This window comes from Amia ocellicauda, chromosome 12 (genome assembly GCF_036373705.1).
Source record: "Amia ocellicauda isolate fAmiCal2 chromosome 12, fAmiCal2.hap1, whole genome shotgun sequence".
Lineage (NCBI taxonomy): Eukaryota > Metazoa > Chordata > Actinopteri > Amiiformes > Amiidae > Amia > Amia ocellicauda.
In genome coordinates, this window is record NC_089861.1 from 25,760,073 (window position 1) to 25,778,631 (window position 18,559).

General features: G+C 49.0%; 1 protein-coding gene across 5 annotated transcripts in view; it reads right to left on the reverse strand.

The window, feature by feature from the left end:
- The window catches only part of LOC136764729 (pyruvate carboxylase, mitochondrial), a 55,260-nt gene that overhangs the window by 30,257 nt on the left and 6,444 nt on the right, over positions 1-18,559 (reverse strand). Inside the window, exons 1-10 of one of the 5 annotated variants that reach the window (XM_066719020.1) lie at positions 17,715-17,787; positions 15,172-15,220; positions 11,422-11,557; positions 11,129-11,313; positions 10,811-10,976; positions 10,587-10,732; positions 9,660-9,777; positions 8,261-8,412; positions 4,749-4,867; positions 1,805-1,967 (exon numbers count right to left, since the gene is read on the reverse strand). In XM_066719020.1, coding sequence (XP_066575117.1) covers positions 1,805-1,967; positions 4,749-4,867; positions 8,261-8,412; positions 9,660-9,777; positions 10,587-10,732; positions 10,811-10,976; positions 11,129-11,313; positions 11,422-11,557 — 1,185 coding nt within the window. In that variant the 5' untranslated portion in view covers positions 15,172-15,220; positions 17,715-17,787. Of the gene's footprint in view, positions 1-1,804; positions 1,968-4,748; positions 4,868-8,260; positions 8,413-9,659; positions 9,778-10,586; positions 10,733-10,810; positions 10,977-11,128; positions 11,314-11,421; positions 11,558-14,419; positions 14,509-15,171; positions 15,221-15,565; positions 15,767-16,849; positions 16,871-17,714; positions 17,788-18,559 lie in introns of those variants that run through there. The other 4 variants (XM_066719023.1, XM_066719022.1, XM_066719021.1 and 1 more) reach the window with 4 other exon arrangements.

The following is an 18,559-nucleotide window of genomic DNA, read 5'->3' on the forward strand; positions in this document are numbered from 1 at the left end:
AGGGAAACTCAGGAGGGATTTTTCCAGAAGCGACAGACAGACAGACAGACAGACATGAACCTCCTCTCCTCCCGCTGTGTGCCGAATGCGCTCTGCGCCCTGCCTAGGGCTGTCCCCGAAAGGGCTCGTTTAAACAAACCAGCTCCACCATTAAGTGCTGCCAATTAGCTGCTAATTTATCAATCATCCCTGCCTCCTCACCCCCACCTCTGCTTTTTAAAATATGAATAAATAAAAGGTGTGAATAATTCACATTTATTATGGAAAACCTTTTACATTAAGTGAGGTATATTGCTAATGACTTAATGCAGGAGTAATGAGAGAAACACCAACTGGACCCTCAGACGCACAGAAAACAAAAATCTGTTCGAGAACCAAAATCCCCCCCGACATTCCCACTGAACTAACCGAAGAGCTCCAGCACTCAAACACAGGGAGTCCCACGGCCCACAGGGCTCAGACACTGCAGCCCTGAGCTGCAGGAGGCTGTGCTTAAATTATTCACCCTGTGCCGTGTTCAGGCTGCTTCCCTGGCATCTGGAACCAGGAGCTGATATGCCTCATCCACATGAGGACAGATGAACTGGACCCCAATTACCACCAGGGGGGCGTCTGTGTGAGCAGTAACCTGGGGAAGGTGTTCTGCAGTATCAACACCTGGATACTGGCCTTCCTTACAGAGCGCAGGGTCCGGAGTCAGTTTTTTTCATTATTAAATGCCTTGTCTCAAGACTTCTGTATTCAAAGAGATAATAGGCCAGCAATCTGTTTTGCTAGTGGCTTGTTTTTGCCACCTTCCATACGAGAAGTCTCATGGCCACTGAAAACCACCTTAACTGACAAAATGTAGTCTATCTTTTGAGTGAAGTCTCTGTGGGTACCTGAATCACAAAGGAGACACTGCAGACAAAATTGCTCGTTCCACTCCTTACACATGGTAACCCTTCTAAATTTAGCAACTGCCATTTTTCTGCCAACAGGAGGTTATTTATAAATGCAGAATAACTACTCTTATTGGATGTCGAGTGCAAGAAAATGCGTCCCTTTCATGTCCCGAATTCATGTTTGATCGGTACACTGCGATCACAGAAACTAATTCCGTTTAATTGCATAACACTGCACACATTCTCATGGTCATTTTTACGAAACCAACCCTATGTGTATGTTTATATGCATCGGATAATATCATGACTCTGTAGTTTCTATTCAATAGTACAGTGGGTAAAAAAAGTGTGCTTAAAGACTGTTCCATACTGGACGCGAGGAAAAATTGTAAGTAACTAAAAGTTTTAATTTTGTTATCAATTAATAGGTTATAATATCCTAAATTCAGAGCCATCTTAGTTAATATACTTTTGTTTTTGGCGACTATCAAGCAAGTGACAAAATGCCATCTAAAAAACGGCAACTTTCGTAATCAAATTCTCCATTACACGAAAACTGTAAGGATTTCACAATTAAAACAATCAATTTATTCATTTTGTATGCATGCTAAAAATGTATGTTAAGATGTGTATTAATGTTTGATTGTTTAACGATTGCCAAGTTGTTGATCTCCCTCAGTGGTACATGTTCTGGGAGAATGACCCAGATATCTATCTGTACACACACACAAAGTCATTTATTACTATTGATAATAGATGGCTACTCTACACTGTTCCTTCATCGACCTTGAGTATGAGCATTACATTACGACTTGAGAGAGCGAGAGAGAAGGGGGGTGTTGGGGGGGAGAGAGGAGAAAGTGAGAGAGGAGAGCGAGGCGTGTCAGTCCGTGGGCGTGTCAGTCCGTGCACCGCTGTACCTCTATGCGGCCGGTGTCGGGCTGGAAGCCGCGGGCCGGGTCCTCGGTGGTGACGCGGCACTGGATGGCACAGCCGTTGATCCGCACCGCCTCCTGCCGCAGCCCTAGCTCTGCCAACGAGCGTCCCTCCGCCACACGGATCTGAGCGTGAACCAGGTCCACACTGAGGGGGGGGAGGAGAGGAGAAAAAAAAATATATATATATGACTGAACGCCACGTTTAGCTGCACCCAAGCCTGGCCGTTTGAGTCCAGGCGTTTCCACTGTGGCCCAAGTGCACCTCTGCCTGTGCCCAAACTCGTTTCAGGAGGCAGTTTCGTACTTTGCACCATCAAGTCCCAAACTGGTCTAAGCAGATGTACCGTTACGTCCCTTACGTAGCCAGACGCAATGCCACTGCATTTTGAAATTGAAACCAGAATAATGGCAGCTGATATCGAAGCTATAGAAACTTTTCACAAGAATGAAGGTGCGTTTACCTTGGAAAGACTTATTAACAGCACTTATTAATGTATGGTGTGAGTGGCAAGCAGTAAGAAATTGAAGGGTTAGAGAAGATTGCAATAATCCTGCTGGAGAAAGGACTGTATTGGACTTCAATACAGTTCCATGACATTGATATTTACATACAAACATGAAAGACTAAGACATCACAAAAACATTTCAGTTCAAAGCTTATTTCCTTTATTATTATAACACAGGCAGCAGTGTTTAGGTGTACGGGTATGGCACAGACAGGGCGAGGTGCACCTAAATGTGGGCAGTGGAAATGAGGTGTGACTGACAGACTGATTAACGATGGGGAGAGGGTGTGTATTTTGTGATTTGGTCCATCCCTGAGGTTCCAACTGCAGATTAAAATTTACTGTAAACTGCTGCTCCAGATCATAATGCACTGTACATGTGTCAGAGTGTGTGACATTTCATGTTAATCCCCGATACCAACAGTAAAAAAAAATTATATATTTATTACACACATGAAAAGGAGAAAAAGCTTTCTTTACACAAGCCAAGCTAAACAGTTTGTTCACTGCATTATTTATAGGCAAGGATTAAAACGGCAACAAACACACAATCACAGCAAAACTGCTATAGCTTCAGGCACCTCAACAAATCTTTTTGTTTTTCTAACAATCTCCTCTCTCTCCCTCCGTCTCTCACACTCTCTCCCTCATGAGACTACTGTGCTGTACTGTGTCTTTCCAGGACCAGAGCTGCAGACCCTGTTGTGCTGTACTGTTACTCTCCAGGACCAGGGCTGGAGGTCCCACCAGTGCCAGTCCCAAGAAGACAAACATTAGGTCCCTGAAGAAAAGGGGGGGAGGAGCATCACTCCCCTGTCTAATCTACTCTGCGATTCCTAATCCTGTTATTCAGGAGTGTGATGAAACTGAACAGATAATAACAAATATGGGGGTGAAAGACAATTATCCCCCCCTCTGTCTGCCAGTCAGTATCGGTGAGTATCAGTCAGTATCATCCACTCCCTCTCTCCATCGCATCCCCTTCTCGCCCCTTCAATTTCTCCACCTCTTCTTCTTCCCCTCTCTCCGTGTGTGTATGTGCGTGCAAGTGTGACAACTTCTGCAAATTGAGACAAACCGCTACAATTTATAAGCTATAACTCAGTCTAATTAGACTCAGTACACCACTACTGAGAAACCGAGAGGGGGAAGGACTGATACCGAGACTAATACACAGAGATAGGGGGAGAGAGGGGAACTGAGAAGGAAAGAGCATGAGAAAAAGAGAGAGAGAGAGAGGGATGGGCATGGACCGTGCAGGACTGGTGGGCAACAGGTCCGCCCATCCCCTCCGTCACCTCGCCCCCAAACAGCACTAAGCAGGCAAACTGGTCCGTGATTAGTTGGCCCCAGGTGACCTGGGCCCGGCCTCACAGGTGGAATCATAACCCCAGGGGGATCACTAAGTCCATTGCATTTTAATTTTATTTTCCATTGTCAGTCTCAATGTAAAATGGCAGAGGGGCAATCTACGCTCAGTCTTCAGTCACTCACTGTACTCATCTTAGTTTGTATTTGCAATTGGCTGTTCTGGCTTCGGTGTCTGATGCAGCACAGCACGAGAGAGAGGGATGAAAGAGGGGGGGGGGGGGGGGGGGGAAAGAGAGGAGAGAGAGCGAGCGAGAGGAGAGACATCCCCTCCAGCCCAAGAGTGATACACCAGCCAGATGTAATTGCCTCTAACAGGGTACCTGGGGACTGCTATTTATGTCTCTCTCTCTCTCTCTCCCCTCATCTCCCTCTCTACCTCTCGCGCGCTCTTGTTGTTATCCTTGATAAATGGGTCAAGGTGGCGAAGCTGGGTTGACAACTACACACCTTAGAGCACACACCCACCCACCCACCCACCACAGACAGACGCACACACTGCAGAGACGCACACAGACACCACTCAAAACCCCCCCCATCCTATCAAAACACACATCACTGATTCAGTCTACAGGAGTTATTTTCATAAGACTCACAACCCACTCAAACGCATTAATTTAACCACTGCCCCCCCCCCCCCATCCCCACGCCTTTCACATTCATTATTGCTGCAGTGTGCCTGAATTCTCCCCCTCTCCGGCTCTGCTAATTTCTAAATGTGTGCATTCATTTTGGTTTAATATGCATGTACGACATCACTCAGCAGCTCTGTCTGTCTCTCAAACAGCCTCTCCCCAACTGTCTCACACTCTCTCTCCCACAATGTCAACCCAAAACAGAGTACACAAGGAAGAAGGAAGGATTGAAAAAAAGACCGAATAAGGATTTGAAATTTCACATTTAAAAACAAAAATCGGTCGGTACTGCCTGCCCTGCACTTTCTACATCTCTCTCAGACTGGAGCCGACACTGTGGGGACTGGACTACAGGGGCCAAGACTGGGGCTCTGTATTGAGCCCCTCCTCGCTCTGGGGGCAAAGCGGCGCACTCACTCTGTGATCTCCTCAGTGACCGTGTGCTCCACCTGCAAGCGGGAGTTGACCTCGATGAAGAAGTGTCGGCCATGTTTGTCCACTAGGAACTCCACCGTACCAGCGTTCTCATAGCCCACCTGCCGAGAGAAAGGGAGAGGGGGACAGGAAGAGAGAGACATCAAGAGAGGGACCAAGAGAGACTGACAGTTGTGGAACAGTGTTTAAAATCACACTGACAGCACTCGCTTGGCAGCTGCTAATTCCTGCCTTGACTCCGACGCGTCACGAGATCTCAGAAGCGCAAAATTAATTAACTTTTTTTTTTGTTTCGCTTTGTTTCCTTTCATTTTTTTTTGTTTTTTCTTCCACGAGAGGCCCGAGGCAGCGTGAACGAGCCGGGGCGAACAAACGCATTGCTAATTAAGCAACGCGGCTCCGGCAGCAACCCAAATTAACCAGCAGAGATTAATTAATAAATGATTGAATAAATTAACGAATGCGTAAATGAGCAAAGAAAAATAGTCTGGAATCATGGCAGAGGGATGTTTTTCAGTATTTCCATGTGAGGTGGGGGGGATTTATTTTATTTTATTTTTTAAAAAGGAGAAGAGAGCTGCAGAAAATGAAGGATGAAATTAACTGACATAAGATATTGTACGGCTGTGTGATTTTCGGGGGTGTGCGTTGAGACTCACCAGGGTTGCGCTGATGGTTCTCAGTAGCGTGCGAGTCAGTGTGCATGTGCGCGTTTCTGTACACAATCTAAAGCCATTTAATCCTGACACACACACACACACACACCAATTAACCCACCCCCATCATCAATTAACTCTTCCTGCAATACTTTTAAAAGGAGGAGGAAAACCAAAAGGTGTGAACACTCCTCGCCAACCCGGGAGCGGACAGCGCTGGCCAGAGACCACAAGGGCCACTATCAACACAGAAGGAAGAGAGGAGAAAAAAAAGAAAAACAGTAGGCAAAAAAAAAAAAAAAAAAGGATTAAATGAAGCAAAAAAACAAATACGAAAAACCTAATAAATCTCCCAATTTATTAAACTGCCCTGGGCTCCCTGCAGATGCACCAGGCTCGCCTTAAGCTCGACTGTTGTTATTATTAATATTATGATTATGATCGTGATTTCGCGGCGGCTGATTACGGTAAGTCGTTAATTTCAGCCCCACTTGCGCACAGGGAGCTGCGGTGGCGGGGGGGTGGGGAGGGATCATCAGGCGGCTCGGAGCGATGTTCTGTCAGGAGATTTGGAATAATCCAGTGCTAAAATTCCCTGAAAACCAGATCCAATTTAGAAGCAATTTGATTCCGGGCCCTAATCCCTCATCTGAAGCAGGCTAAGTTAATAAATACATAAACTAAATAAATGGATAGATAGATAAACAGATCTATACATGCATTATATATAATAGATGTCAAATCTTTTTAAAAATCAGAAGTTTCCCCATGTACAGCCATTTATGCTATGGTTATGATTATATACATTTTCTTTGTGGGTCTCAGTTAGGCAATTGAATTTGTTGTGGTTTAATTGCCAATTATGTAATTAACACTGTAAATGGAATGGTTTAGAAGGCAATCTGAATCTGCTCATCTTAGAGAGAGGTGGGAGAGGGGAGAGAAAGTGAGGCAGTGGAGAAAAAAAAAAAGACAGATCTGCAGTTACCACACAGTAATAAAGGAGATAGAGATTATAGCCAATTTAATCACCCTCGATCAACTGGAAGAGAATTTGATATATAGAGAGAGGGGGAGGGGGGGGTACTGTAATCACATCCCTGTGTTTAACAATGTGCGCTGCAGCACTGCTGTCGCCATGGAGACCGAGGCCATGTTGGTGTGGATTTAAATGTTTCTGTGCATCGATTTGGGAGCAGGGTGCCCCCCCCACCCTGGCCAGCTCTGTCCGTTCAGTTGGAAATTCCGTTTGAATTCTATTTAATTTAATTAGGGGTACAGACTGGAGGAGAGGGAGATGTCATTTAGCATTGGTTTATTTTTACAGTGACTGGGGAATACACAGATTGGGGGTTATAGCACGTATTCATTTTCTAGATTGATTGATTGATTCAGTCATTCATTCAGTGCTGCTCTATGAACCAGGATTGGCATTCTTTCCCGGTATTGATTCAGGCGTTATGCCGCACATGACCAACAAAGGCCACCGCTGACACGGCAAAAACCCTCACTCGCCCGAGCAGTAATTCTAGCGGTAATAATGGTAATAACTGGCCATCACACTGCCAGGAGTCTCCTCTCTCCCCCCCCCCCATCCATCCCTCCCTCCATCCCTCTGTAAAGATTCTCTAGCCCCCCTTTTGGTCTCTGTAGCGCAACGGGTTGTGTTGTACTGCCAAAAAGTACATACACAAGTAGACAAAACTGACACACTGATTGACTGACACACAGACTGGTAGTCAGGGTTTCGGTATGCTCCTTAGTGGGGTGGTAGGTTGGCCCTCAGCACTGACCGTCAGAGTTAAACGCTGCATTTCCAAGTGAACGAGCTGCCAGCTGCTCACGCTGCCCCCCCCCCCCCACGGGCTGCCAGACCTGCACAGCACGACGCCAACACAGCACCAAGGAAATCACAGCACAGACAGACGGGACAGACCAGCCTTACACACTGTTACTGATGCACACGACTCCTAACCTAAATTATACTAATGCTTTCGATAAGCGGTCACGGATACTAATCTGCAGATTACCATAATACATATCCAGTAATCTATCAAGCAGAAATTACGGTCACATGTATACGATCCAAAGATAACTAGAATGCACAAAGTATTATTGATATTATGGTTACTATTATTGGAAATGGACACACAAACACCCCGACTCTCACTATTGCCATGAGGCTGCAGGGGTCAGGGGGTCAGTCGTGACATCAGCAGGTCAGGTCTGGGTTTATACAGGGAATTACTCAGCATTAATCTCACAGAGCGGACACAAGGGAGCAGCCCAGGTCTGGAATGGGGCCTGGGGCTACAGCGGCCCCTAGTGGGCCAACAATAACAAATAGAAAATATTTTGCTGTACTACTACCACCACCACCACCACCAACAATAATAATATTGAATCAATATCAATACAACCATTACTACTAAATTTAACTTAATACCATGAATACTGCTGCTACCACTACTAAAACTACCCACAATTAATACAAGGAAGTGAAAAAGAGGGACACAGCGAGAGAGAAAGACTGGAATGCGAGAAATCTGAGACTCTAGATTGGCGATCACTACCCTACAGGAGCTCTTCAAAAACCAGCCAGCACCCCCACCCCCGCAACATAAAACAGAATAATACAGTAATTACATATTGATCGCTCAAGCCTCACAATCAATCACGGCGATCGATATCTGCTGCTTGTCCCGGTTAACGCTAAAACACTTTCTCCGAATTTATTAGAACGCATTGCCCGCGCTTCCCTCCTTCCCCTTCTGGCTTTATGGAGTACAGGAGTCAGAGAGTGAAACACAGACCCACAGAGGGGCAGCGTTGGCGTACCTGCTTGGCCAGGTTGACCGAGTCGGCGGTGAGCCGGTCGCGGAGCCGGGGGTCCAGCTGGGCGGCTGGGGCGATCTCCACCACCTTCTGGTGTCGGCGCTGGATGGAGCAGTCTCGCTCGTACAGGTGGATCACATTGCCGTACTTGTCACCTGACGGGAGAGGGAGGGAGTTTGCAGTGTAATGAATGGTGACTGTGTAACCCGAGGTATTTGATAGCCTGGGAAACGGGGAGGGAGAGAATTCACTTGTAGTGCAGTTAGATTTCATGTCATGTGTGCAGGATGTGCGTTTCTGCTGCTGCTGCTGCTGCTGCTGCCATTTGCACTGTTGTTTTGTAATCTTTGGACAGCACAGACAGCGAGTGTTGGTGTGGAGTGTGCAGTGTGTTGCAACGTAAGGTTTGTAGCCACAGGTTTGTGTTGAGAAATGGGGTCGGGGGGAGAGGAAGTAACAAAAACACTGTAGTCACTCAGGACCTGATTTGGGACAAGTGTGGCAATACAGTGCACTGTGTGGTTTGAGAATTGTGATTAGTAATTGGTGGTAGCAGTGCATTTGGCTTATAAGTTCATCAGGACCAGGGCTGCAGACCCTGCTGTGCTGGACTGTGTCTCTCCAGGACCAGGGCTGCAGACCCTGGTTACAGAGTCTGTTCAGCATCTCACAATGGCTTAACACATCTTTGAACACAGTGGGGGGACAGAGACGGTTGCATTATTTCGGTCTGCTGTTGGCCCGAGTCCTGCGCAGCCCGTAGTGTGTTGGATGTTTCAGTTCAGTGTGCGTGGTGTCCTGGGTCGCGACATCTTCAACTACCGTGAAACTAATAAAGGGTAACTTTGCCAAGACGCCCTGCTCTGCGTGTTGTTCTCATGCTCTACCCGCCTGCCTGCAGAGTAGGAAGGGCGTGTGGCTGGCCGCCTCAGTCTCAAAGGTCTCCCCTCCTCGTGGGCTTCGTGCGTCTTGTTTTTAGTTTTTGCGGCCTCACCTCGGTGACCCACTTTTGACAATCCTTGCCAAGTGTGAAATTCGAACTCTGTGTGTGTGTTTTTGCCCATGGGAGGGGAGTGGCTTATTGGTGCAGAGTGAGAAAGACAGAGATTTCATTTTTACCTATTCATTTTTCATGACTGTTTGTCTATGGTTCTGTTAATGTATTATGATGCATTATATATACCTATACAAATGATCTATTTTAGTTTGTGTGTTTAGTATATCCATATTGTGTGTGCGAGTGTCATTTTGTACATGTGTGCGTCTGGCAGGACTGTCTGTGTGTCCCCGAGTATCCGTGCCAACTGAATATGTTCATACATACATACATACATACATACATACATACATACATACGTGCATGTGTGCTCAAGAGAGAGAGCATGCAGGGTCATCTCCTCACCCAGAATCTGCACCTCAATGTGCCGCGGCCTCTCGATGAATTTCTCCACGAACAGAGCACCATTGCCAAAGGCCGTCAGAGCCTCTGAGAACGCGCGCTGGTAATTCTCCTCCAGCTCCTGCAGTGGGCAGCACAGGTCAGGAACAGCACAGCAGGGCACAATATAGTATAGCACAGCACAAATACTTCTGTACAGCACAATATAGAAGGACACAGACAATGTAAGAAACTAAAAATTAATTCAATCTATTTATTTAACCATGTAGAAAACACTTCCCTCCCCCCACCAAAATACTCAAACATCAATATCCCGCAATCCCTCCATCTGTGCAGCGTGGAGCCGCAGACTAAGCCCAGGGCGGAAACGTGGACTACAGCCGAGCGCCGAGCAGAGAGGCGCTTCAGTGCTAATGGGCAGCCAGCACTTATCCCTTCACTGAGAGGGACACTAATTCACTCAGCCTCGCACACAATGAGGTTTTGATTATTGGCTACACATTGGATTCATCACCATCACTGTCATATAGAAGCAGGGATCTTCACGCAGAGATCAATTGTATTGTCTGCGCTAATAGAGACATGCTCTCTGGCTGCCAGTCTCAGACCCTCTCGGAGTCTGTGGGGTAGGCTGGCCTCTGGTGGCCACTGTAGGTACTGCAACCAGCAAGGCTGTGGTACCCAAAGAGGCCACAAGAGGACAGCACAGGACAGCCACCCGTGATCACTGTACTACACTCTGCTGGCGTACAGATGAATTTTCAACTGACAGGTGCAGCTCCACCCGCGATCAACCATCTCCACCGGACACCCACCCACTGTCACATGGTAATTAGAGCCACATCCCTGGCTCAGAGCAGGTCAATTAACCCATCTCATGCTCGTTAGCGTTTTATCTTGTACACACACACACACACACACCTATCTCACCTCATACTTGCGCACCACCCTCATGCCCCGGCCCCCTCCTCCGTAGGCTGCCTTGAAGATGATGGGGAAGCCGTAAGTGTTGGCAAACTCCTGCGCTTCCGACAGTGATGAGATGGGGGAGTCTGTGCCTGGCACCACTGGCACACCTGCGGGGAAGACAGCATGAGCAGACACACACAGACACACACAGACACACACGGGAGAGGGGGCAGGGCCAGACTGACCTGCGTTGACGGCGATGGCTCGGGCCTCCACCTTGTCGCCCATCTTGCGCACCACCTCGGGCGAGGGGCCGATGAAGCGTACGCCAGCATCGCAGCAGGCCTGGGCAAAGTCGCTGCGCTCGGACAGGAAGCCGTAGCCTGGGTGGATGGCATCCACAGCGTTCTCCTGCAGGGGGAGACAGAGAGGCACAAACAGTCAGCCAGTGTGGCAGTCGGCATCTCAGCCAGCCAGTCGGCATCTCAGCCAGCCAGTCGGCATCTCAGCCAGCCAGTCGGCATCTCAGCCAGCCAGTCGGCATCTCAGCCAGCGTCTCTCACCTTGGCCACCTTGATGATGTCAGGGATGTGCAGGTATGCAGCCACAGGGGGCAGGCCCCGCCCCACTAAGTAGGCCTCGTCCGCCTTCTGCCGGTGCATCTGGCCGGTGTCCTGCTCCGAGTACACAGCCACTGTGCGGATGCCCAGCTCCGTGCAGGCCCGGAACACCCGGATCGCTATCTCACCTGGGGAGCAGGCACACAGGGAGTGGTTTGTGTGTTGTTCAAGCGTCTCTCATCCTGCCCGCCCCTCTCTCGCCCTGTCCGCCCCATCCCCCTCTCACCCCTGCTTACCCCTGTTGGCCACCATGACTTTCTTGATGGGTTTGTAGTGGACGCGCTGGGTGCTGTGCAGGGCAGTGGACAGAGCCCCCAGCCGCCGCGGTCCGAGGAACCGCTGGCCCCCCCGCCACAGCCACAGCCTCATCATCTGAGAGAGGGGAGAAGGAGGGTTTGTAAACATTATACAGAAGGATACAGAGGGAGACCCAGAGAGACACAGGTCCCACACACACAGGCGCACAATAAGCAAGTTTCACCTCCTTCACAAACAAATTCTCTAAAACAAGTTCAGCCACTTTTTCCTTGAAACGCGCCTGTGAGCTGAATGAATGTGTGATGCACTGGAGCTGCCAACTAAGCAACACCATCAGCATAGTTAATAACTTAATACATACATAATCACACTGCATCAACCATTCAGAACACATTATGTGTAGGGGTGGGTTGCGGGAAAAAGAGAAAGAGGGAGCGAGAGATGAGGGAGGCTGCAAGCAAGACATTCACCTTCTCAGTGTGAAGGAGGGAGAGAGAGAGAGGGGGGGGGGGGGAAGGAAGAAAAGAGAAAGATAATGAGAGAACCGGAGTGAGAAATGAGGCAGAACAGGTAGCAAGAGAGGAATGGAGAAGTGTGGGAAAAGAGAAGGATGGGTTTCTCTGTCTCAGTCACAGCAGTCCAGCCCCAGGGCCACTGAACTCTCACCCAGTTTCTGCTCTGCTCAAACAACCTGTCTCTCCCTCACTCTCCTCCTAGGCCTGGGATTATGGGACAATTTCTGACATTTTGTATTATTAATTATTATTCATTATTCATTACTGGGTTTGTTTGCGTTTTTTTTTTGTTTTTTTTGTTTTGTTTTTTACACGCCTGTACTTCCTGGCTACACGATCTGGGAGTCGCAACTCGATAGCGTCAGTAAGGCAGGCAGTGGCTTGTGAGATTCACAGAGCCAGACCAGACAAGACAAGACAACTGCGCCCATGTCATCTGTGGAGAACAGCCGGGGTCTCCAGTGACAAGACCGTACAGTCCAGCACAGCAGGGTCTGCAGCCCTGGTCCTGGAGAGACAGTCCAGTTTTACAGACCAACTGTATCCCGTTTATTTTCGTCTTCACCTCGGTGAAGACACGCTCCCACATGCTTGCGATAATTACAATCACTTTTCCTTTTCTATCCACAGGCGGTTTATGATGCTGTAATTTGTCCCAGACGCCCCACACCAGAGCCAAGCTTAGCATCTGAATAGAGGGCGTGTTACTCTCCTCCAATTACAGGGAGGACCAGTGCCTCAGAAATAAATATAGAATAATCTACAGATCTATACACACCTTTTCTGAAAATATAATGTTTATATTTGTGAGAGTGTGCAAAACTATCTGTGGGAGAGTGTGTGTGCAAGAGTGTGTTTTCCAGGCAAGCATTGGTCAATTTCCACAATACTATGATTTTAACCAATTGGGGTGTAGAAACAGGAAGTACAGGAAATGGTAGGATGGTCATGTGACCCTGCAGGACGCCACAGGTCAGCTGCAGATGTTGGAGCGATATGAATGCCAAGGACTATTGTAACTGCCCACCAGCACGACGATTGCATCTGTGTTTTGGGTTTGCTTCGATTCTCCAGAAAATAAACAACTTGAGAATCCAGACCAAGACATTGGATGGTGAGATTTGCCCTTTAAGTGGAGTTTGAGTTTTAATTGCTTTGGTGGCCGAGTGTCAGTTACACAGAAATTAAGCGATATAACAGAATGCAAGTAAACCAAGACACACAGGGACCGAGAGAGGCAAGCCAGGGACGAGGAGAAAGAACAATAACACGTGCGTTTCCTCAGTCGAGTCAAAGGTCGTCGGCACCCATCAACTCTGCCCTACTTTCTCTCTCGCGCACACAGTCTGTCTTCCAGGTAAATTAAATAATAAAAACACAAGTTTGCACGAGAGTCTTGCACAAAAACTAAACAGGTTGAGCAAACACAGGGGCCCCATTTCTATCCGCCTTCTCACCCTGCGTCATTAAGCCCCCCCCCCCTTGGGCACAAACACATGCACACTGCAGACACACAAACACAAAGCTCAAAGTTCACACTTGGTAAGGACTGGGCAAAAGTGGGTCACCGAGGTGAGGCCACAAGAACTAAAAACAAGACGCACGAAGCCCACGAGGAGGGGAGACCTTTGAGCTGGGTGGTTAATGTCCGACTGAGGCGGCCCACCACACGCCCTTCCTACTCTGCAGGCAGGCGGGTAGAGCATGAGAGCAACACACAGAGCAGGGCGTCTTGGCACAGTTACCCTTTATTAGTTTCACGGTAGTAGAAGACACCGCGACCCAGGACACCACGCACACTGAACTGAAACATTCAACACACTACGGGCTGCGCAGGACTCGGGCCAACAGCAGACAGAAATAATGCAATGGTCTCTGTCCCCCTACTGTGTTCAAAGACGTGTTAAACCATTGCGAGATGCTGAACAGACTCTGTAACCAGGGTCTGCAGCCCTGGTCCTGGAGAGACACAGTCCAGCACAGCAGGGTCTGCAGCCCTGGTCCTGATGAACTTATAAGCCAAATGCACTGCTACCACCAATTACTAATCACAATTCTCAAACCACACAGTGCACTGTATTGCCACACTTGTCCCAAATCAGGTCCTGAGTGACTACAGTGTTTTTGTTACTTCCTCTCCCCCTGACCCCATTTCTCAACACAAACCTGTGGCTACAAACCTTACGTTGCAACACACTGCACACTCCACACCAACACTGCAAACACACAGCAGACTGCACAGCACACTACAGAAAAACACATTTCTTAGCATGTTGTTGCAATATAAACTGCACCAAACAAATGTATAGATATAAAACTATTACACACACCCAAACATACACGCATTCATGCATATATACACACACACTCCTCTATATAGACACACAAACGCATGTATACATACAAACACAAACCTTAATAGACAGGACCGACACACACACACGTAATCCAAGGCACTCACAATGCACTTGCAGGCGTCTGGAAGATGCCGGACAGGAGGACAAGTGAAAACGTGTTGACACTGTCTCTAAGAGCCGTCCGTGGAAGGTGTGCCACACAGGCACGCACTCTGTCAGCTACACTAAGTCCCCCCCCTCTCCAAACCCCATCCTCTCTCTCGGTCACCTGCACTAATAAACCCCCCACCTCTCGGTCAATGACGTAAACCCACACGCTGCCCTCCACCCCTCCAATCCCTCGCTCTCTCTTGCAGAGAAAGACAGAGCGCCAAGATTTGAACCGAGAATCAGAGAAGTTGTTCGTGTGTTTGCGCGTGTACTTTGACAGTTGACCCCACGCTTGCGGTCTGTGCTGTCCAAAGATTAGAAAACAATAACAGCACAAACAGCAGCAGCAGAATCACACGTCCTGCACACACACTCACGCACACAGAAACAAACATATAGCTCCACACGACATGAAGTCTGACTGCACTTTCTTCACACTACAAGTGAATTCTCTTACTCCCCGTTTCCCAGGCTATCAAATAGCTCAGGTCACACAGTCACCATCCATTATACTGTAAACCAAATTCCCTCCCTCCCTCCCTATTCATCGCCTCTCTCACTCGTGTACAAACAACCACAACAGCCGCACTACACACTGAGATGTAGCTGAAAAAACAACTACACGGTTCAATATAAAAGACGACTCTCTAACGGATACACATTCTCTGTGCCAGACACACACACAGACACAAACACAGACACTGACCTTGGTGAAGCAGCTTCAGAGAGATCAGGAGAGGAAGTGGGCCCCAATTCTGAATTAAAGACAGAAACAAAACATTGTCATTCACTCCCTGAGAAAGGCAGGGAACCTGGGAATCATAATCATCAACTCTTATCCAAGGAGAAACAGAAACACCAGGTACGGAGAGACAGGGAAATAAGCTTCAGGCCCAGATAGAACAGGGTGTTGTTAACTAAAATACATTACTTCATCATCAACACAAACACACAGATGCACACAACTAAACCGTTTTCCTTCAAGCAAGGAATTCCTCTGCCGTTCTCAGCTGTGCTACGAGACTATAATGGAGCCATTGTGTTGATGGTTACAGTTTACACCCCCCCTCCCATTGTGACCGGACAGGCAAGACTCTCACCACCAGAGAGCTCTCGCTATGCTTGAGCACGGTCCCCACACAGCCAGCTCCAGTCTGGGCCCTTATAGTACAGTCCCCACAGCGCTGGCTCCAGTCCGGTCCACACAGTGGTAATGCACTCTTGTATTCAGTGCGTTTCAGAAGCTCAAACAGTAATGTGACCCCAGTGTTGACTAAACCAAATGTAGCAAAGCTCAGTCTCTCTCCGGTCATGGCAGGCGTGGTGGTGCAGGTAGAGCAGATACAGCGACTGTGGGCCTGTGTCTGCGCCTGTGTGTGTGAATGGTGTAAACGGAGATTAGTGGGTCAATGTAGGCAAGACTGTTTATCTGCAAGTGGATTTGTGCGGTTCTTAGGTCTGCTATTTTGGTGCAATGTACTATAATCCAAATTGTAAAGTAATAGGCTTTCTATACTACTACTACTACATCACCACCCAGTCCCCCAGCTGCTGCTGCTGCTACTACTACTACTACTACAAGGATGTGTAGCAAAGTTTAAAAGTAATAAAATAAAGTCTACTGACGGAGACACTGACTGCATGCTAAATATAGCGCCTGGCCGTCTCGGACAGCACTGCGCGGCGCAGGGCTCATTAACCCCTGCCGCCCCACTCCCGCACACCGCCACGCGTCTCTGCAACCGCACTGGCACGGACGTGAAGTTGCGGGAGTTCAACCCGACGTCACCCTGGAGGTTATTTAACCCGTCAGACCTCCGGCACCGCTGTATCTGTGGGCCTAATTGCATTATTATTACATGTCCACAGCGCCGTCCCGCACTCAGCCGCACTACAGAGTGGAAACCGGAGCCGCGTAACTGAGCGGCACCATCCCGGAACCGGACACCGGGCTGGAGTACGTGCACTGGCCGGCACAGCCCGAGAGCCCCTGCGATGAAAACGAGCCCCTCGCCGGGGTGCCAGACGGATACTTCCCCCCCACACACAGACTTTTATTTGTGCGATTGTATTTCTCCTATTCTGTTCAGTGCATCCGCCAACACTGTCAGGCAAATAAAGCTAGTTTTGAATTTGCATTGCATTGGAGAGAGATTGCAGCCGGTACAGAGAGAGAGAGGGTGACCAAGAAAGTGACAGATAAATGGAGAGGGGCACTATGTACCCGTCACCCGCTTGGGCACCATAGGGAACTGAAACAGCTCTGCCCCTCTCCTCTAACAGAGACCGGGGGCTGTGGGTCTGATCGCCGCCTAGCCTGCCACGGCCAGCGCCGGTGCCCTTGGCGGGGAACACACACACCAGCCTGCGATATCGACACCTACTATCACATACACCTGGCTCCGGCCTCCAGAAAGAGAAAAAAAAACACTAGACGAGATAAGAAAAAGAAGGCAAGTTCATTCATGCTGATTTCACACACAGGGAGAGAAGGCATGGCACGGCTGCCCGGCACACTGACCACGCACCGGCCCGGCTGCTTATTTATCGCGGTGTTGGGTTAATTGGTGCCCCGGTGCTGTAGAGCAGGCCGTCATTTCTGCAGTTTAATCCCAATTCATCCTGCATCCTCGAAACCGCCGCGCTCCCGCAGAAAGTGACCGACAGCCGCAGAGATGTGCTCCGGCAATTTCAACTCTCCCGCCGCGCATGTGCCACCCTCCCCTCCATCCCTCCATCCCTCCCCACGCGAACAGACCCCGACAACCGAGCCCCGCACTTTAGTTAGCAGTGCAGTTGGGGTTCGGTTTCTCTGGGACGGGAGAAGGCAGCCAGGGGGGCGGGGCGGGGCGGGGGTGTCATTGTTATTTAGCTTGATTTCTGCCAAACCGGGATGGACGTTTGTTTGCCGTGATTGCACAACGACTCCTAACGGTGCAGACGGAGTAATACAGAGAGAGAGATGCGGGTCAGTGCAAACGCGGCGGGACCCCGCACCCCTTCCTCCCCCTCTCCCTCTCTCCCTCTACGTCACCGGTGCGGCTCCTCCACACAAACTTCCCCGCTGTTCCCGAGGCGAGGACCGTCTCTAAACACGTGTAGCATCTCTCCGCGGCTGCTATAGCGGCTGCTATAGCGACGGCCCTCCTCTCCTCCTCTCCTCCTCTCCGCGCCCCCCATCAATCCTCGCTAATCGTGCGGCGTCTCTGCACGATTATCACGCCACGTCTTCCGCGGTTGTCAGCTCACCTGTTTCCTGCTGCAGACAACTGGAAGCCCGAGAACAGCTGGCTGCCTGCCCTCTTTCCCTAACGTTTTAAACCCTCCACCACGTCCCGCCCCCCTCTCTGCCGTAACGAACTTTCCATTGGCCGCCGTCGCACCCACTCCCCGTCCCCGTTGGCTGACGCGCATGTCGATCACCCGCCCCCCACCGCCCATCTAACCTAACAGGCTAGGGATTGGCGAGGGGGGACGTCGATCTTCTACCAATCCGCCCACTGCTATTTATAAGCCCGCAGGCGATTGGCGCGGGTACACACCCATTCCTCGACGTCTTGAGAGTCTATTGGTCATGGCTGCTGTCACTCAGAGTTCAGGTTTTGAAAAGGGCGGTAGCCGCCCGGCCCCACTGTGCTCTCTCATTGGCTGAAGAGGTTGTCCCTCATCAGACGTCCTCTCTGATTGGCCAGAGCGCGGGGCGGTTTCTTGGTTGCCGCAAGACTCACGCTGTGTTGCGAGGCCGGGCATTGAGGGAGGATCTTCGAGACTCATTCATATTTTTAAAGGGAGGGGACATTTTAAACTCTAAGGCAAAACGACACTTTAATTGTTACATTTACAAAAACAACAGTGTCAGTCGGCTTCAGTGCAATTGTGGGTTCACTCAATAACACATATGCATTACCAAAACTATATGTTTACATTCCATATTTGACTACAATGAACAATTAGACATTCACATTTTATCTAAATGAAGTAATAGTAAATTAAGCAATAATAAATAAGCATAAATAAAGTGTAATAAAGCATTACGTTGAGTCTCCCAAAAAATAAAAAAATAATGATCATTGCAAAGACGAGAACTGGCCGAC